This window comes from Acinonyx jubatus, chromosome E1 (assembly GCF_027475565.1).
Source record: "Acinonyx jubatus isolate Ajub_Pintada_27869175 chromosome E1, VMU_Ajub_asm_v1.0, whole genome shotgun sequence".
NCBI lineage: Eukaryota > Metazoa > Chordata > Mammalia > Carnivora > Felidae > Acinonyx > Acinonyx jubatus.
Window position 1 is genome coordinate 30,288,479 of NC_069397.1, and position 21,907 is coordinate 30,310,385.

Below are 21,907 nucleotides of genomic sequence, written 5' to 3' on the forward strand. Positions count from 1 at the left end.
TCTGTCACTCATCTACAAGTTTTCCATAAGTTATCTCAACCCTCTGGATATTTTCAAAAGGCTAAGCTAAGAACCTGTCCCTGGAGGCCAGAGACCAGCAAATCTAAATGTGCAGAGAAGTCTTTCCATAGACAGGGGAAGATACGTGAAAGGAACTAGTGTGCAGAAGTTAAAACCACAGGCTCCAGAGCTACTCCTTAGATTCAAACCTTGGCTCTACCACCAAAAATCTAGGACCCTGGAAAAGTTTCTCAACCTCTAAGTGCCTCCATCTTCTCACCTATAAAATGATGTGAGAGCTCCTTGTTAGGATTGGCTGGCTCAACACACAAAGCAGTTGAGAAAGAACGTGGCACGTAGCAAGCCCTTGGTCACCAACAGTTTCCGTGGGGATGACAGTGATAGTGGGCCCTGCTTCATAGGGGTCCTTCATTATTTAAGGGTTGAAGTCAATCCAGCTTTAGACAGTTGCTTCTAGTAACAGAACACCTTTCTCTCTTGGTAATAATAAACTTCTTGGAATCGCAGGACCCTTAGAAACCTTCAATAAATTCATGTTTCCCATTTGGCTTCATGTAAGGAGACCCAGGCACTTGGAAGACCAACTCAAAATATGATTTTTCCCTGAAATTAGGTGTATGAGTTTCTTAGGGATGCATAACAAAATACCACAGACTGGGTGGCTTGAACAACAGAAAATATTTTCTCGTAATTCTGGAGGCGAGAAGTCCCAGATCAGGGTATTGGCAGGTTAGGTTTGTCCTAAGGCCCCCCTCTTTGGCTTGCACACAGCCACCTGCTCGTTGTGTCTTCACATGGCCTTTCCTCTGTGCATGTACTTTCCTGGTGTCTCCTTAAGTATCCAAATTTCCTCTCTTACAAAGATCCAAGTCAGATTGGATCAGGGCAACCCTAATGGCCTTGTTTTAGTTGAATCTCTTCATTAAAGACACTGTCTCCAAATAAAGTCATATTCTTTTTTTTTAAATATAATTTAATGTCAAATTGGCTAACACGCAGTGTGAAAAGTGTGCTCTTGGTTTTGGGGGTAGATTCCGTGGCTCATCACTTCCATACAACACCCAGTGTTCATCCCAACAAGTGCCCTCCTCAATGCCCATCACTGGCATTTCCTCTAAATAGGGTCACATTCTAAGGTATTAGGGGCGAGGGCCTTCAACACATGAACTTGAGAGGGACATAATTCAGGTTGTCCTTTCTTCTCATTTTAATATTTTCTCTAATCCCCTGTCAAGGAGGTCTCATCTCGTGACCATCATTTCATAACTTTATCAAGACAAGATGTGTATTTGTGGATGGCTCATTCATCCAGAAACGTGCTCAATGCTTACACTGTGTCATGTTCTGGGCAGTGTGCCAGGATTCAGTCGTGTCTGAAACAAACCTCCTGCCCTCATGAAGCTTGCATTCTAGTGGGGACGGGGTAAAGGTCGCACATCTAACACTTAGAATGTGTCAGATGGGGCATGGGCTGTGGAAAACAAAGAAGAAGAGTCAGGGAGGAAGGGAGCACCCTGGGCAGGGAGGGGGACTACTTTCTAAGGAGTGGTCACCGAAAGCCTCTCTGCTAAGGCCACATTTTAGCAATGACCTGAGGAAGTGAGGGAACAAGCTGTGCAGGTAATTGGAGGAAGAACGTTTCAGGCAGAAAGAACAGCGGATGTTGAGATCCAGAGATAAGAGTGGCTTGGAGGGTCCAAGAAACACAAAAGTGGCTGGAGTAGAGCAGGTGAGGGGGAGAGTGGCCGGAACTGAGAGGAGGGAGGTGCCTTAGGCCACCTTGCATGTTGGCTTTTGCTGGAGTGAAATGGGAAACCATCAGAAGGTTTTGAGCAAAGGAAGGACACTGTCTGACTTCTGTTTTTTACAGGCTCAGGTTATTATGCTGGTAATAGATGGTGGGGCAGCGGGTAAGATGAGCAAGCTCATTGCAACAGGCATGTCAGAAGGTACAATAGCTTGATGCACAGTGGAAGCAGTGAAGGCGGTAAGAAAGGTTTAGATTCTTGATGTATTTTGAATGTAGAACCACCAGGATTTTCTGTTGTTCCATCTGCTGCCTGTATTTCCCTCTGGGTTGCTTTTGACATCCTGACAATTAGCACCATCAAAGTTTTCTTGCATCTGAGCATTATCTGTTGTCTTGGAGCCATGAATACACCTTAAATCCACAGACGTCCTCCCAAGTCCAATGTACATATCAAAATAAATGGATACTAACATTACATAAATCCTACATAGGAAATTGGATAAAGTGGGCATCTTTAACCATCCGTACCCTAATCACAGGTTATAAAAAGTCCCAAGCCGAAAGGAATGCAGAATGCCTCCAGATGGTACGATATTCAGATCAGGAAATCTAGAATGTCATCATGGGTGTGAAAGAAACATTTCTAACAAGAAAAGGGAAAGAGAGCAGAAGAAAAGAAGGCAGAGCAGGGAAGTGATAAAATTTGCTACCCCTGAAAAGGGGTGACCACCACGGTACAATTAGTTTTTCATAACAGTTCTTTTCAATATTTTCAAAAGCAAGCTACAAAATCCTTTTCTGTCTAATTGCTGAAGTTTACGAAGTGATGTCTTTTGAGGTTTTCTTATGTAAGATGAGAAGTTTAGCATAGTTCTGTTCATCTTTTCCTTTCCTGATTTTTGTTCATATAGCCTGAGATTTGATTTGATTTGATTGATTTTTTAAGAGAGACAGAGTATGTGCACATGTGCACACACACCTGGGGTGGGGGTGGGGGATTGGGAGGGATAGAGAGAGAGGGAGAAAGAGAATCTTAAGCAGTCTCCAAGGGACCCCCATGCAGGGCTGGATCTCAGGAACCGTGAGATCATGACCTGAGCTGAAATCAGGAGTTGGATACTTAACTGACGGAGCCACCAAGGCATCCCTAGCCTGAGATTTTAGATAAAGATAATTTTTATTAAATAAAAATTATTTTTATAATTACTATTACCAGTATTATTTTTATTGAAACAGACCATCCCTGAAGTCACTGGTTCCCCATCAGCCCTCTCAAACAGAGCTGATTTTTTTCCCCCAAACCATGTGTTAGGCTAAAAAAAAATGACCTTCCAAGAAGGTATCCACATCTCAATCTTTGGAACCTGTGAATGTTAGCCTATAGGCTGATTTTTGCAGACATCATTAAATTCAGGATCCTGAGATAAAGAGTTTATCCTGGATTATCTGGATGGGCCCAAAATGCAATCACTTTGAGTGAGGCAAAAAGAGATTTTATACACAGAGAGAAGGCAACATGAAGATAGGGCAGAGAAAGCTTTGGAGACTGGAGTGATGCAACCATAAATTAAAGAATGCCAGTAGCTTCCAAAAGGCGAAAGAGATAGCAGATTCTTCCCTAGACTCCCCAGATGGAGCGCTAGACTCTCCAGACCGAGCACAGCCTTACCAACACGTTGATTTTGGCTCAGTAATACTGACTTTGGACTTCTGACCTTGAGGACTGTAAGACAATAAATTTTTGTTGTTTCGAGCCACAGAGTTTGTGTTAATTTTACAACGGCCATGGGAAACTAGATAGGTGATTTGTTACCCTGAATTGCTACTTCTTAACGTATTTTTCCCCTTGCTTCATCCAAATCCTAAACTAGTGGGCTTACACTTGTGAAGGGTATGTCATCAGATTTAACCACCAGACACCTCTTGATTTTACCTCATGTAGCAACCTGCTGACCACTCCTGTCTCATCAAGGCTTTGGTGCTCTGCTCACATTCTTCTCTTCACTCTTAGTCTTTTGTGCATCTTGGCAATTTCGACAATATTCTGCCTCTGCAGATTTCTGCCTACCCTAATTGAAAAGATATGCCCATCCCTCCTCTTCAGTCGTTCTTCCTAGATCTTGCCATCACCAATAACTATGTCCATTCCCAAATCTCAGTTTCAATCATGCCCGCCTCTAATCCTCCCAGTGCATGTACTCAATTCTCTACTCCAACTCTTCTTTGACTGCATAGGGACCACCATTGCATTGACTCTACCATTTGTCAACACACACACACACACACACACACACACACACACACCACGTCCTCATTTCCATACAACTTAGAAGCTGTGATCTAATATTAGAACCATTGGCTTCCTAATACCCTTATTGACCTTACCCTATGTTTTATTCACTTAATTAAACCACTCATCTGCCTAGCTAAATTATCCACCAACTTGGAGCCGAACATCTCACATCAAATTCATGACAAGAAATCTCCATGGGAACTCAACAGGGCCCAGAGGTCCTACCCCACTTCTCTAGGATATTTGTCTTCTCTTTCCCCAAAATAAATATTCCAAAACTTCTCTTCATGTGTCATGCACCACATAGTTCTCTCACTCAATCACTGCTAATGACTTTGACTCATTCATGAGCAGGAAAAAGAAAAAAACAACAACAACAATGAAAGAATCAGAAGAAATAAACCTCCTCTTCCCACCATTAAGACCACTTTAAGCTCTGGGCACCTGGGTGGCTCAGTCGGTTGAGCGTCTGATTTCAGCTCAGGTCATGATGTCATGGTCTGTGAGTTTGGGCCCCACATCGGGCTCTGTGCTGACAGCTCAGAGCCTGGAGCCAGCTTCAGATTATGTGTCTCCCTTTCGCTCTCTGCCCCTCCCCTGCTCATGCGTTGTCTCTCTCTCTCTCTCTCTCTCTCTCTCTCTCTCTCTCTCTCTCTCTCTTTCTCAAAAATAAATAAACATTGGGGGAAAAAAAGACCACTATGAGCTCACTTATTTTTTCTCCTTGCTTGATACAGTGGAAGAATTGTCCCTGCTCCTAGCTGGGACCCATCCTTCCATGTTTACTCATCCTTGCTCAAGAAAATTGCTCCTATAATTTTCCCTTTTCTCTTGTGTTATCAATTCCCTTTTCACTGCTGGATTGTTCCCATTGGCCCCCATACATGTTCTGATATCTCTCATATAAACTAAAACTCCTTGTCTTTCACTCTCACACTGCCCTCCAGCTACTTTCTATTTTCCTGCAATCTTTCACAGCCAGACTCCTTAAAATTATCTTTGCTTACATTCTCTACTTTCTTACTTTCACCTCTTTTCTCAATCTACTTTTTTTAGATCTCATTCCTTACCCTACCTCCTCCATGAAAAATTCCTTCAGTTTTTATCAGCTCTCAAAACTAATGGTCAGTTATCTACTCTCATGTTACCAATCCCTTTTTTACTCAGTTGGTCACTTCCTTTTTTAAATCCACTTTTCCCTATATTTCCCTGAGACCATGCTCCCCTGGTTTTCCTCTTACCTCACTGACACTCCTTCTCTGTCTCATTTGTTGGCTCCTTTTTTTTCTGCTCAGCTTCTCAATGTTGGAATACTCCAAATGTTGGAATACTCTCTGGTCCTCTTCTCTTCCCTGTCTACACTTTCTCCCAATCCCATCTCATCCAATTCCGTGACTGTAAATACTACCCATACGTCAAATCCAAAATCTGTATGTGCAGCACCATTCTTCCCACTAAGATCCAGACTCAGATATCCAGCTGCCTCCTCAACATTTCAGATTTAGCTCAAAAAGAACTCAAGATCTATCCCCAAAACCACTCATCCATATCACTAAATGGTACCCCCGTATACCCACTAGCTCAGACTAAAAGCCTCTCTTTCTCTCATTCCTTACATCTAAGCCTAAACAAGTATGACATATATTTCTCAAATCCAAGTCACTTCTTAACATCTTCATCAACAACTTTGACCATGCCACCACCCCATCTGACCTGCAACATTGCAGTAGACTCCTTGACTGACCTCTCTGCTCTCCCAGACTTATCTTTCTATAATTCATTCTCTGCACATAAGCCACAGAGTTTCTTTAAGATTAAGTGTGATCATTGTCACTCCACTTAAATCTCTCTGATAGTTTCCAATGGCAATTAGAATAAAATCCAACCTCTCTAGCATAGCTTACCAAGACCTGTGTGATCTGACCTTGCACTCATCTGGTACAGTTTTATTATTGAGACGGAATTTTCTCCGGCCCCTTGTGCCTTCTTTTGGAGTTTCTCTTTTCTTTCTGCTACCTTTATTTCAAAACAAAACAAAACTTCTCTTTTCTTTTTTCACCCCCCCCCCCGTTTTGTTGAGATATCACTTATATCAAATCATCATGTTGTACATCTTTATCTTTTACTTGTGGGGAATAACTGCCCATGATATAAAGATACCACCACCACCACCACCCATCCCCCTCTACTTACTTCTCCTGGATTGAAGGTGCTGATAATGGGGTGGAGATAGTGACTTGTCTTTGGAAAATAGCAACGAGGTTATATGAATCCTGGGTCTATGATATAGGAGCAGATGGTGGAATTGTTTGCAGAAATGTTCAACTCTCTGTAAATATTCTCTATCCCATAATGCAAGCCTGCAGTGAAAACTGTTTAGATAGTTACCAATCCAGCTCCATCTACCTTATAGTTAGTCAACAGTCTTCTCAAATTCTGGTATTAGGTTGTCTTTCAGCCTTATTCTAATGCGTGTGTGCACACATACCTGTACGTGTGGTCCTGTGATTGAAGTATTGAGCTAAAGTATATGTCCTGTAACCATTGACTGAATTGTAACTTATCTGTGTGATGCTGGAACATAGTATATTAGATAAGCCCAGAGACAAGTTCCTTCATTTCTCAATAACTGAAATAAATTAGTTCAGAAGTCCCCATGTCTTCCAGTGGTGAAAATTCAACCTTGCCATTAAAAGCAAATCAACTATTCTTTATTTAATTTTTTTTTCAACGTTTATTTATTTTTGGGACAGAGAGAGACAGAGCATGAACGGGGGAGGGGCAGAGAGAGAGGGAGACACAGAATCGGAAACAGGCTGCAGGCTCTGAGCAGTCAGCACAGAGCCCGACACGGGGCTCGAACTCACGGACCGCGAGATCGTGACCTGGCTGAAGTCGGACGCTTAACCGACTGCGCCACCCAGGCGCCCCAACTATTCTTTATTTAAACCTTCATCTTTGGGGAAGTAAATACTTAGTCAAATTCTAGGTTCTCCTGTTTCCCCCTCTTCCTGCTTTCTTCTTTCTGGGAATCACCTAAGCTTGTGGAGTCTTAGGTATTATCTCAGCTTTGGGGAAGGAACATGGAGTCTACATGTTATCATTTGTCTTCAACGTTCCTTACAGATGTGGCTTATCTCATTTGTTCTTAGACATCAGACTCTGTAGCAGCTATATCATTGCCCATGCCCAATCTCCTCGTCATAACTGACAACTCTATGCCCTTGGGAGAAATATGAGCCCTTTTCAATCAGAGATCTCTCAACTCTTCCATCTCTTCTAAGACTCCATGTTGGAGTCTTAGAAACTCTTGACTATTTTCCCTGTACCCTCTTGGCATGACGTCAGTTGTAAGGTGGCCCTGGTCTGTCCAGTTAGCCACCTTTCTTGGAAATTGTTCTCTACAATTCCAGCCCATTGCTGTATAGTGCTATACAGGGCATGGGGCTTCTCCAAGAACCTGACAATTTTCCAGATATATATTCTGGAATCAAAGTCCAACACTTTTTGCTTTGTAGTGCCCATCTGGGTGATTCTATAGTCTCTCCACCAACAAAACTATATGGGGGAAGGAAAGGGCCTATATAGGGGCTCAGTAACATCAAGGCTTTTGTTACCTCCCCCTTCTTATCCCCCCTTTCAACTTTTATTGCCTTCAGAGTAGGAAAGTTGCTCACATTCCTCACTTTATCTTTGCTATATTTTGGCCTGCGGTATCAATTCTGTGCTCTTAGTCTCTTGATGCACAAAGCCAATATTTTATCATTTTAAAAATGGTCTTTGCTCTCCCCACAATGCCTGGCTCTAAGTCTATGGACTTTAGTATAAATTTATGAAGTCTACAAAGGAGCTCAAGATGATGAATTTGACTCTTCTAGGCTGTATATCTCCTGAGAGTCACTACCTTTAGAAATTCTGGATGATGAAGGAGAAGAGAAATGGGTTCAAATAATTCTTGGGAAGGGGAAATGCGAGAAGCAATGACTTAACATCTTAAAAATATTATCCCCTGCTACACTGTTTTTCACTTCTTTTGTAGGTTTTTTATATTTTTCTGTGTCTTCCAAGGAATTTTACTGGGAAGATATAAAAGGCTACATCAGGGACTGCCAGCCAGTTGCTATTTTAAACTGAAGGTCTTGTGTTTATTTTTTATGGAAGCAAATTTCACATACAAAAATTTTGTTTGATCTCGGGCATTTTCTTCGTGGAACCATACCCTAGAAGAAGCCAGAAACCTAACTCAGGGCTAGAAGGGGCAAATGCCAAAAGAGCTTTGTATACCTCACGGTTTGCTCCAAGCCAACCCTGGTTTTATCTAAGCATTAGATAGATGGTGTATTAGTTTCCTAAGAGTGCCGTAACAAATTACCACAAACTGGGTCACGTAAAGCAACAGAAATGTATTCTCTCACAGCTGGGGAGACTAGAAGTCTGAAAGCAATGTGTCATCAGGGTTGATCCCTTTTAGGAGCTCTGACGGAGAATCTGCCCCCTGCCTCTCTCCCAGCTTCTGCTGGTTGCCAGCGACCCTTGGCATCCTGTGGCTTGTAGACACCTCGCTCCAATCTGTGTCATCATTTCCTCATGGTATTTTTCTCTGTGTGTGTATCCGTGTCTTCACATAGCCTTCTTATGAGGTCAGAGTCATTGGATTTAAGGCCCATCCTTATCCAGTATGACCTCATCTTAACTCAACTAATTACATCTGCAAAAACCCTATTTCTTTTTTTTTAATTTTGTTAATGTTTATTCATTTTTTGAGAGAGAGAGACATAAATGAGCAGGGTAGGGGCAGAGAGAGAGAGGGAAACAGAATCTGAAGTAGGCTCCAGGCTCTGAGCCCTCCACACAGAGCCCTGCACAAGGGCTCGAACTCACAGACCACAAGATCATGACCTGAGCTGAAGTTGGATGCTTAACTGACTGAGCCACCAGGTGCCCCGAACCCATTTCTAAATAAGGTCACATTCTAAGTTTCCAAGTGGATATGAATTTGGAGGGGGACCTTATTCAACCCAGTACAAATGGAAAAACAGATCCTGAAGTTGCCCTGTGATCAAATGTGGCAGTATTTCTCCAGAAGATCCCAGAGGAGCCACTCACTAGATTCCAACTGGGAAGCTGAGAACGGCAGCGAGTTATAAGGTCAGCTGCGTTTTGTTAGTGCCAATTTTTAGGTTAAGTAGACTTAAGAGTACAAAGGGCTGCAATTTGGTTTACATTATTGTTGCTGTTCTCACTTTTCTGTCAAGCATGGCATCTAGCTCTCTGTCATTTCCCATTCCATCTAGTCAAGAGCTTCAGTGAAAAAAAAAGCACTAGATTAGAATTCAAAAAACTTGGTTTCAAGTCTTATTTCTATCATTTACCATCTGGCCTTACACACGTCACTTCCCTAAGCCTCACCATCCTCAACTGTAACATAATTAAACTGCCAGTGATTTTTTTTTTGGTAAGTGTGTGACATTTTTACCTCCAAAGTTATTAAAACTTAAAACTGCGCTAAGTCTTTAAGATGCTACATTTTCTGGAGGAAGCAAGGCACTGTATGATATCAGAAATAAATTCTTATCCAGAAGAGTTAAAATACAAAAATATTTTGGTGTTTTACGGAATAAACTTGAGTCGCCTGGAAGTGCATTTAACACATATTTATCTGGCATTGTTAAGTGATGCTCCAGGTCAACAGACAAAACGCACTATGCTATAAATAAGTGTATATACAAGTGAGAGTCCACAGGATCCCTATCTGACTGGGTTTCAAATGCACCATGGCATATAGCATAGGGTTTTCTATGTACGGACCTGATTTAAGCTTCAGTGTATAAATAAGTGTATATACAAGTGAGAGTCCACAGGATCCCTATCTGACTGGGTTTCAAATGCACCATGGCATATAGCATAGGGTTTTCTATGTACAGACCTGATTTAAGCTTCAGGCAGTAAGAAAGAGAGACAGGATGAGAGAGAGAGAAAGAGAACGAGCTCATTCAAATTCCATTGCCTCTCTGAGTTTCATTTTCCTCACTCCTAAAAGGGAGTTGATAATTCCTCTTTTCATTAGGGCTCTCTAACAGGCATGTAATGTCGTTTCAGTATTGATCACATCATCAAGCTCCAAAGCAGCTAGCACCCAGCCAGCATAGGGTAAGTGCACAATAGATGTTCTTAAATGAAGGGAGTATGTCCTGACTACCTCAAGGAATTGTTCTGAGATGTGATTTGATATTATTACCTATGTTACACTCTCTTGCTGATTAAAAATAACTGTCCCCAGTTTGCTTTGGGCTTTTTCTTTCATTAGCGGTCTCTGCCTTGGCCACTAGATGGCACAAGAAGTTAAGTTCCTTAAAGATCGGGACAGATGCTTGGGGATGTTGGCTACAGTGTGAATAAAGCAGCCATCCCTGGGGTTAAGTCAAACAGGTAGCCAGTATTCCACTAAACACACTGGAAGGAAGCAAAACCTCCACAAGTCTGGATTTGAAATGAACTTTGAGCACTAATAAATGCAAAGACAAAAAACAAAAACAAAAAACCCACCACTCTTCAGATAGTAATAAGATACCAAAGCAGAAACAATAGCCTTCAACCAAATATTCCGGGACACCACGGAGGGAAACAGCAGAACTGGGACAAGGCAAGAAGAGAGGAGGCCAGATTGAATCAACCACCGCAGTTAGGTGTTATCACTCGTGCAGAGAAATCTGGAGCTGATCTGAAAAACTCCGTTCGATACAACAGTTGCTACATATATTTCAGTTTAATTTAATGTGGACTAAAATGTGTGTAGTTCTCATTTCAGAGTCAATTTTAGCAAATTTTTGTGTCCTCTATTTAAAGTCATCAAAGAACTTCCCTAAATATTCTTACATGGAAAAACCTGTGCTGTACAGACATCAGTTTACTATAGAAGTCAAGAATCTGGAGTTCAGAGTGGGCAGAAAAATGAATTCACTGGTACATAATGCTGTCTCTTAAAGCCTTGCTGTGTGGGGCTCCTGGGTGGCTCAGTCAGAGTGAGCGTCCCAACTCTTGATATTGGCTGAGGTCATGATCCCAAGGTCATGGGATCAAGCCCCACATTGGGCTCTGCATTAAGCATGAGTCGTGCTTAGGATTCTCTCTCTCTCTCTCTCTCTCTCTCTCTCTCTCTCTCTCTCTCTCCCCACCCCCTCTCTGCCCCTCCCCTGCTTGTGCTCTCTCTCAAATAAATAAATAAGTAAATAAAGCCTTGCTGTAATCCAGGAGCACTGCATGTGACTTACAGGTGCACCAGAACACTCCACTTGCTGAGATGCTGTGCTCATCAAGAAACTTTATTATAAAGTTATTTTATAACTTTATTATATAAATTTTAAACTTTATTATAGATCTGCCTCTAGGGAGAAAAAACTATGCCTGGTCCAGCACAAACCCTTCCAACCTATGACAACTATATTTTTCACTATGACTTAATAATAGTACTCTCTTTATTTTTTTACTTTTATTTATTTATTCTGAGAGGAAGAAAGAATACAAGTGGTGGGAGGGGCAGAGAGAGAGGGAGAGAGAGAGAATCCCAAGCAGGCTCTGTGCTGACAGTGCAGAGCCTGACACAGGGCTTGATCCCATGAACTATGGGATCATGACCTGAGCAGAAATCAAGAGTCTGATACTTAACCAATTGAGCCACCCAGGTGGGTCTGGTATTCTGTTTTAAATAGCAGTCTCTGACGAGTTTGGTAAATGTAAATTGCCATCAGGAAAGGGACTTCTTCCTGACAAAAAGAACTCTTTGAGCCTCAGATGGTGTTAAAGTCTCTGTTTAGGGGAGGAGCCAAGATGGCGGAACAGCATGGAAGATTTTTTTTTTTTGCGTCTTGTGTCCGTGAAATACAACCAGATCAACACAAAACTATCCTACACACCTAGAAAACTGATTTGAGGATTGACACAACAATCTGCACAACCTGAACCACAGAACTCAGCAGGTACATGGAGCGGAGAGGTGAACTGGGGGAGAGAGAAGCTGCGGAGAGCAGGGAGATGTTTTTGTTTGTGGAGAGAGGATGGAGACAGGGAGAGAGTATGTGAAAATCACCCCTCACTAAAAGCAGCTGGAGAGAAAGTGGAAAAGTGGAAACAGCTGCAGGGACTGAACTAAAAAGGGAGAAAGGAGGAAGGAGAGGGTTTAAATTCCATTAAGACTCTATAAACAGGGGAAGTGCAGAGTCTGAAACTCCACAGCTCAATACCTGGCAGTGCTCTGGTGGGAAAGGTGAATCCCAGGAGCAGAGTGAGGTCTGGGGATCCTCAGGCCACATGGAAAGAGGCGGTTCCCCTGCTGTAACGACATTTGGTAGGGGCTGTGAGGCCACCTGGTCCCAGCAGACCCCAGAGAACAACCACAGAACAGATCAATGAAACCAGAAGCTGGCTCTTTGAAAGAATTAACAAAATTGATAAAACACTAGCCAGTTTGATCAAAAAGAAAAAGGAAAGGACCCAAATAAATAAAATCAAGAACGAAGTTGGATAGATCACAACCAACACAGCAGAAATAAAAACAATAATAAGAGAATATTATAAGCAATTATACACCAATAAAATGGGTAATCTGGAAGAAATGGACAAATATAAACTATATAAACATATAAAACATATAGAAACATATAAACTACCAAAACTGAAATAGGAAGAAATAGAAAATTTGAACTGGCCCATAACCAGTAAAGAAATTGAATTAGTAATCAAAAATCTCCCCAAAAAACAAGAGTCCAGGGCCGGATAGCTTTCCAGGAGAATTCTACCAAACATTTAAGGAAGAGTTAACACCTATTCTCTTGAAGCTGTTCCAAAAAATAGAAATGGAAGGAAAACTTCCAAACTCTTTCTATGAGGCCAGCATTACTTTGATTCCAAAACCAAAGACCCCACTAAAAAGGAGAACTATAGACCAATTTCCCTGATGAACATGGATGCAAAAATCCTCAACAAGATATTAGCCAACTGTATCCAACAATATATTTAAAAAATTATTCACCATGACCAAGTGGAATTTATACCTGGGATCCAGGGCTGGTTCAATATCCACAAAACAATCAATGTGATTCATCATATCAATAAAAGAAAGGACAAGAACAACACGATCCTCTCAATAGATACAGAGAAAGCATTTGACAAAATACAGCATCCTTTCTTGATAAAAACCATTAAGAAAGTAGGGATAGAAGGATCATACCTCGAGATCATAAAAGCCATATATGAGGGACACCTGGGTGACACAGTCGGTTAAGTGTCCAACTTCAGCTCAGGTCGTGATCTCACAGTTCGTGAGTTCAAGTCCCATGTCAGGCTCTGTGCTGATGGCTCAGAGCTTAGAACCTGCTTCAGATTCTGTGTCTCCCTCTCTCTCTGCTCCTCCCTGCTCACACACTATCTCTCTCTCAAAAATAAATAAAGATTAAATTTTTTAAAAATAAATATATAAAAAATAAAAGCCATATATGAAAGACCCAATGCTAATATCATCCTCAATGGGGAAAAACTGAGAGCTTCCCCCCTAAGGTCAGGAACAAGACAGAGATGTCCATTCTCGCCACTGTTACTCAGCATAGTATTGGAAGACTTAGCCACAGCAGACAACACAAAGAAATAAAAGGCCTCCAAATCAGCCAGAAGGAGGTCAAACTTTCATTTTTTGCAGATGACATGATACTCTATATGGAAAACCAAAGATTTCCACCAAAAAACTGCTAGAACTGATCCATGAATTCAGCAAAGTGGCAGGATATAAAATCAATGCACAGAAATCGGTTACATTTCTATACACCAATAATGAAGTGACAGAAAGAGAAATAAAGGAATTGATCCCATTTACAATTGCACCAAAAACCATAAAATACCTAGGAATAAATCTAACCAAAGAGGTGAAAAATCTATACATTGAAAACTATAGAAAGCTTATGAAAGAAATTGAAGAAGACACACAAAAAATAGAAAAAGATTCCATGCTCCTGGATAGGAAGAACAAATATTGTCAAAATGTCAATACTACCCAAAGCAGTCTACATATTCAATGCAATATCTGTCAAAATAACACCAGCATTCTTCACAGAGCTAGAACAACAATCCTAAAATTTGTATGGAACCAGAAAAGACCCCAAATAGCCAAAGCAATCTTGAAAAAGAAAACCAAAGCAGGAGGCATCACAATCCCGGACTTCAAGCTGTTTTACAAAGCTGTAATCATGAAGACAGTATGGTACTGGCACAAGAACAGATGCTCAGATCAATGGAATAGAATAGAGAACCCAGAAATGAACCCACAAACGTATGGCCAACTATTCTTTGACAAAGCAGGAAAGAATATCCAATGGAATAAAGACAGTCTCTTCAGCAAGTGGTGCTGGGAAAACTGGACAGCAACATGCAGAAAATGAACCTGGACCACTTTCTTACACCATACACAAAAATAAACTCAAAATGGATGAAAGACCTAAATATCAGACAGGAAGCCATCAAAATCCTCAAAGAGAACGTAAGCAAAAACCTCTTTGACCTTGGCCACGCAATTTCTTACTCAACATGTCTCTGGAAGCAAGGGAAACAAAAGCAGAAATGAACATTGGGACCTCATCAAAATAAAAAGCTTCTGCACAGCGAAGGAAACAATCAGTAAAACTAAAAGACAACTGACAGAATGGTAGAAGATATGTGCAAACGACATATCAGATAAAAGGTTAGTATCCAAAACCTACAAAGAACTTATCAAACTCAACACCCAAAAAACAAATAATCCAGGGAAGAAATGGGCAAAAGACATGAATAGACACTTCTCCAAAGAAGACATCCAGATGGCCACCCGACACATGAAAAAATGCTCAATGTCACTCATCATCAGGGAAATACAAATCAAAAGCACAAGGAGATATCACCTCACACCTGTCAGAATGGCTAACATTAACAACTCAGGCAACAACAGATGTTGGCTAGGATGCGGAGAAAGAGGGTCTCTTTTGCACTGCTGGTGGGAATGCAAACTGGTACAGCCACTCTGGAAAACAGTATGGATGTTCCTCAGAAAATTAAAAATAGGACTACCTTATGACCCAGCAGTTGCACTACTAGGTATTTATCCAAGGGATACAGGTGTGCTGTTTCAAAGGGGCACATGCACCCCCATGTTTATAGCAGCACTATCCACAACAGCCAAAGTATGGAAGAGCCTGAATGTCCATCCACTGATGAATGGATAAAGAAGATGTGGTATGTATATACAATGGAGTACTACTTGGCAATCAAAAAGAATGAAGTCTTGCCATTTACAACTACGTGGCTGGAACTAGAGGGTATTATGCTAAGCGAAATTAGAGAAAGACAAATATCATATGATTTCACTCATATGAGGACTTTAAGATACAAAACAGATGAACATAAGGGAAGGGAAGCAAAAATAATATAAAGACAGGGAAGGGGACAAAACATAAGAGACTCTTAAATATGGAGAACAAACAGAGGGTTGCTGGAGGAGTTGTGGGAGGGGGGATGGGCTAAATGGGTAAGGGGCATTGAGGAATCTACTGAAATCGTTGTTGCACTATATGCTAACTAACTTGGATATAAATTTAAAAAAATAAATAAAAAGAGAAAAGTCTCTGGTGAAAATCTCCTCTGACATCTCTTGGCAGCCAACCAAGGCTTCGGGTGACCCTGCTTTCACACTTCTATGGCCGTGATTCTCTATCCTGGTTGCATATCAAAATTATCAAAATTATAAAGATGTTTAACAAATGCAGATTCCCAGATTCCCGCCCCAAAGATTCTAATTCAACAGATCTGGAGCTGACCTGGGTATCTGTATTCCTAAGAAATCCAACAGATTCTAACCTATAGTGTTTGAGTATCCATCTGCTTAAGTATAATTCCACAGGTTAGTCCAGGACCACAGATCATAAAATATTGTCTTTTATAAAGGTCTCCAGAGCAATAAGAACTCCTTTCTACAGCATCCCTGAACCCTCAGGTTGCCATGGAAACTGGGCATAAAGAGACCAGACACAGGTGCCTGGGTGGCTCAGTCAGTTAAGCATCTGACTTTGGCTCATGTCATGATCTCACAGTTTGTGGGTTTGAGCCCAGCGTCAGGGTCTGTGCTGACAGCTCAGAGCCTGGAGCCTGATTTTAATTCTGTGTCTCCCTCTCTTTCTGCCCTTCCCCTACTTGTGTTGTGTCTCTCTTGCTCTCAAAAATAAATAACAAACATTAAAAAAAATTTTTTTAAAGAGTCCAGACAGGAAGTTGTTAGGTCATTAAAGCCTAACAACGGTGAGAAGCCAGCAGACCTCTGGGACCTTGGGCCTTTAGCTAGAAGGTATCAGAGTCCCATTAGCTTTTAGAGAAATAGTCCTGTCTGGCCAAAAATGTATATATCATACAGATGATATGTATTTACAGATGCATAATTTGTGAGCCCAATCCAAAATAATAATGACTAATAATTTTAAAATGGTGACAGCAAAGCATTAAACAGGTTTGGGGCCCTTTGGAGCATGGGCTCCATGCGTCTACACAAAGGTGCACACCCATACAGTTGGCCCTATGCAGGACTATTGGGGCAGGATGATGATTTATAAATAGAGAGATCTGCATTCTCAGATTCTTTTCAATCTGCTTGTTTTTCTGCATCCACACAGCAGCCAAGGCCATCGCTTTAAAACAAATCTGGTCCTGTCACTTCCCTGCATCCTGTTGCCCTAGGATCAAATCTCAAGTCTGGCACACAGGTCCCTTTGCCATCTGACCCCTACCTGCCTCTTTCCCCTTATGGTCTCCATTCTCTGTCTGTACTCCAGTCATGCTGCCCTTGTCTCAATTCTCCCATTTTCATGCCTCTTTCTGTTCAGATCTTTCACAATGCTGTTTTCCATGACTAAAAGAATCTCCCCTCTGTCCTAACTTGGCCAAAGTCTGCATATCCTTCCAGTCATAGGTTAAATGTCTCTTCTTCATGGAAGCGTTCTCTGACCCACCTTGGGACAACACACCCTCGTATCATGCTCTCCTTGTCCTTTATAAGCTTCTTCACACTGTGCTTAATTAAATGGTGACCTGTGCCATCGTTTGTTTAATGTCTGTCTCCCCTGCTAAATGCTTCTCTTACTGTCACGTACAGTGCCTGGGACACAACAGGTGCTCACAAAGTGTTTTTGAATGAATGACTGAAAACCAACAAGTGAAGAAAGGGTGAAAATGTCAGGTGCTGAGTGTGCCCCTCTTCTAAGAAACATGTCCATTCCAAGACCCAGTGACCTGCTCACCCACATCACTCCCTGTATGGATACTTGGCATGTAAGCCTCCGTACATAGAGTGTGACCGTGCTACACAATTTTTCCAGGACAATTCCATTTGCTAACAGTGTGTTATTATTAACAACACTTACTTTGGCTCACCACACCACCTGTTTAGATAAGGAATTATATAGGCTCTGTGCGTATATACCACACTTTAATAATACTTGAACCATCTCTTTCTCTCTCTATAGAGGTGAATTGACAAGAGACAGCTTCTGTGTTTTGGTGGACGTGGTATTAGCAGCAAGAGCTTAAGTTATTAAACCGAGCAGCTTTAATCTGTGAGGTCTCCCGGAGCACTGGGGATTATTGTATGTTTACCCCAGAGCCAGCACTGCTATTCCAATGAGCTAGAGTTTGCTCCCTGAAATGCCCACACTGGCCCCCTTGCCTTTCTCTAGACCCACTCCCTAACCGTGAAAGATGTGATGGAGTTTTACTTGGAGATCGACCCTGTCACCTTGAACCTGATCATCCTAGTAGCAAGCTACGTCATCTTGCTCTTGGTATTCCTCATCTCCTGCGTGCTGTATGACTGCCGAGGCAAGGACCCCAGTAAGGAGTACGCTCCTGAGACCACTCTTGATGCCCAGCCCTCCATCCACTTGGTGGTGATGCAGCAGAGCACGTCAGGGGACCTCTGGGCAAGGAGGCCCAGCCTTCATTTGGGGGATCCTGTTCCATTAGGGAAGAAAAGCACAATGGTGTGAGGTCGGCCAAGGGCTACTGGGGAGAGAGCACTAGACATTCTGGACAAACTGTTCTCCACGTGGCTGCACTGGTCTTGCTGGGCTATGTAAGTGGGAGTTCTGCCTTACCTTCTACGTTCTTGTCACCCTCTTTGTGGATGAAGCAAACATTTAAGGTAAGAAGCCTGAAGTGGCCTTTGGTCAAGTTCTGCGGATGCAAAAACCTCATTAATACTCTTGTATAGTGATGTTGGTTGTTGGTCCCTTCCTGGTGATGCCCTTGCCATTTCTAGGAGAGATTGACATTTGATAGGAAACTCCTTCTTCCCTCCTAGGTTCTTTGGCTGGTCTAATAACTACATTGACATAAAACAGATGAATAGGAGAAAAACAAGTTTAATGTTTACCCTTGGGGCCCTATAAAAAATATGAGACTCAAAGAAGTGACCAGGGTGGGCAGATTTTATGTCCTTTAGACCAAAAAAAAAAAAAAAAAAAACCTGTGAAGAACTGACAAAGCAAAAGCAAAGAAGTTTGGAGAAGTTTGGGTTTTGGATAGTAAATTAGTGAAGATGTAACAAGATTTGTTGATATAGCTTTCTTGGACCCAAATTCCCTATTTCTGGTGACAAGAATGTGTTGTGGCACCTTCGCCTTGGGACATTTATATCCTGCTTTCAAGGAGACAGAGGAGCGTCAGAGCATCCTTCTTGTACTAGCTCTTTTTCAAGTAACTTTTTTTCAAAATAATCAATATGCCCAAATGTCATATTTTGGGGCAGCCTCTTCCACTCCCCCTGAAAAGGTTTAAAACACAGAGTGCAATAGTGTGTGTGTGTGTGTGTGTGAGTGATGAGGAAAGAGCCTAGCTCAAATCTATCCTATACTCAGCAGATTACCTCTTTACAAGGTAACCATTGAAGTTGTCCAGACTTAATATTATCATTCTTTGTATATATACCAGCTCCTCCCATTCTATTCCCCCGTGTGAGTCATGGGGGGTGCAGTCATCTTAGAGCATAGTGGCTAAATGACAAAGCTTGGAGCCTGGGTTCAAACCCTATCTCCTCCATTCACTAGGTGTGTGACCAAAGCCACCTCCTTGTGCCCCAAGGCTCATGGTAAGATCTCCAGGCCATCTGGGTATTTAAATGAGTTATTTCATTGAAAACACTTGAGACAGTTCTTGGCACATAAGGTTAGCTTATTATTCATGATTATTAAAATTTTTAATTATTAATATATAATGATACTCCCTTTCATACTTCTCATCGAGACGCTTAATCTCCAGTCCTGTTCCAGTACAAAGTTACTGAAGACTCACCACAAAATGTTGAGGTTCCATTGTGTTTTAGTCCCCTCGCCCCCCGAGCACCACTCTCTCCCTTTCTTTGTTACTGTTAACTTAATAGACTTGTTTCCCTGCTCACTCATCTATTTCCATAATTTTGAATTACTCCTTCCAGTGTATGTTTTTATTAATCCTCCCCTTCCCCGAGCTCAAAGTAACTTGCATATCCACTTAGCAATTTATTAAACCCCTTCTTCCAGTCTGGCTGTGTGTAGAAACACAAAGAAACGAGTGTGTCGTGACTGCTCCCTCTCATCTTTGCTGCCTGATAGAGAAAGGAGGAGTCAGGCATGGCTTAGCCCATGAAGGACAAAGAAGCTTGTAGATGCTCTGACGGTCTACACAGCATGCAGGAGTCCCTAGAGACAGAAGTGCCTACCACACCGAAGGAGCTCAGGAAACATTTAAATAATGTTGAATGGCCAATCTCATCTTCGACTCAGGCATCAAAGATAAGATTATTTGCCTTGAAAAATAAGCAGCTATTTTTCTGGAAGGACCAGCAGACGTTGGGGGCTTGAAGGGTAAGCCAGGAAATGTCATTTTAGATAGAAGGAATAGCATGAACAGAGCTTGGAAGCACAAATCATAGGGTTCACTGACTACAAAAGCCTGAGGGCTTCCAAAACTGTTAAGAAAAAATAAGAAATTAAATTTCAATTTATCCCAGAGAAAACTGAAGAGGAGGGACTGACCCATCCTGCTCTGCCGATTTCAGCGATGGGCATTGTTTTGCCTTGGGATTGTTAAGTAGCCATATGAAAAATAAAGATAATCCAAGTTATTTTGTTTTCAGATTTTTAAATATTTATTTCGAATTCTGTTTCACATTTTTATCAGAAAAATTATATTTTCTCTTAAACATGTGATTTTAAAATTATATTGAAAATCCTGCAGAGAGTTTTTTTTTTTCTTTTATGGTCGAGAAGTCATCTCCACCTTAATAATGAACATATAAAATGAATAGGAAAAGACAGCAAATTCCTAAGCAGCTTCTAAGAACTTGCCCTCTACCGTAGCATGAGCTTCACATGGGCTAACCTTCTCATTCCTTGTCCCTGTCATGGGAATATATAGATCAGTGGACACAAGAAAAATGTATCCATGGAGAAAAAAAAAGTCAGTAGACCATAAAAAAAAGTGATAATAATAGTTAATTTAGTTTTTTGAGAAAGAGAAATACCAAATGTTAAATTCTTCTTATTTTTTTTTTGGTTAAAATTTTTCTAATGTTTATTTATTTTTGTGAGAGAAACACACACAGGTGTGAGCAGGGGAGGGACAGAGAGAGAGGGAGACACAGAATCCAAAGCAGGCTCCAGGCTCTGAGCTGTCAGCACAGAGCCCAAAGTGTGGCTTGAACCCACAAATGGCGAGATCATGACCTGAGCTGAAGTCAGCGCTCAACCAACTGAGCCACCCAGCTGCCCCAAATTCTTATTTTAGAGTTAAGAATATGCAGTAAACATTCACTTGACTTTTTTTTAAATGGAAATATTTTCATGTATGTTTCAATTCCATATTGGAGTCAGTTGAAGAGGAAAGATTAACATGGAGGGTAGAAAAATAAATTCCAAGGAGAAGAAGAACAACAACAACAACAATAACAACAAACCACCAAATAATAGTAATAATAATAACAACAACAAAAACAAAAGATAAGGGGAACAGAAATAAAGTCAAGGGAGAGAGACAAAAGAAGGAAACTAAAAAGACTCTAAGGTGAACATCGGAATATAAGGTATTAAGCTTTTCTTCCAAGCTTCTGGTTCATTTGATTTGTGGCTCATTCAATTTGTGTTCTTCAGGAAGGAACCAGCTTCTCAGCATTTAAAACAATCTTTTCTGTCTAGAATGTACGCTTAGAATCTTAGGAGAGCTACAAAAGCCTTTCAGCATTTTGCTAATGAGGAAAGCAGCCCGGAAGGAAGACCGTTGTCCCCAAGAGGACTTGGCTTTAGAGCCAAGACTAAGATCCTGTTATTCCCTTTTCCCTTCTACCACCCTGCCTCCCCCCCACCTCACCCCACCCCCTCCCTCCCCACACAGGGCTCTTTCTACAGCACCATCTCCTGCCTGCTTGTATTGTAAAACTTCATAACTTATTTCTTATCTTTTAAATAAAGCTTTATTTCCCAGTGGAATGGTTTATTGCACAGCTGTGAAGCTGTAACTAATGTTTTCAAACCCGGTGGAATGGATTGCCGGCTAGAACCAAGAAGTCCCTTTAACAGTCAAATACGGCATTATTTTTGTTTCCTGATGGGATCAGGACTTCCTTAGTCCACCCCTTTTCAATACATTATTCTTCCATCACGCACAATTTGTATAAAAGCAAACGCAACATTGTGGCCTGATTTGGACAAGAGCTGTGGGAAGGTCACAAGCAAAATGCTTCCGCCCAAAGATAAGGGAGGGCGGGAACAGAGATGTATCACGGATCTGTTACGTGCCAAACGCTTTGT

The 21,907-nt window shown here is 41.5% G+C and overlaps 1 protein-coding gene across 1 annotated transcript; it reads left to right on the forward strand.

The window, feature by feature from the left end:
* Positions 1-17,830: 17,830 nt before the first annotated feature.
* SMIM36 (small integral membrane protein 36) lies at positions 17,831-18,526 on the forward strand. Its single transcript, XM_053211562.1, has one exon. The coding sequence runs from the start codon at positions 17,831-17,833 to the stop codon at positions 18,110-18,112; it is 282 nt and encodes a 93-aa protein (XP_053067537.1). The 3' UTR covers positions 18,113-18,526.
* The last annotated feature ends 3,381 nt before the right edge of the window (positions 18,527-21,907 follow it).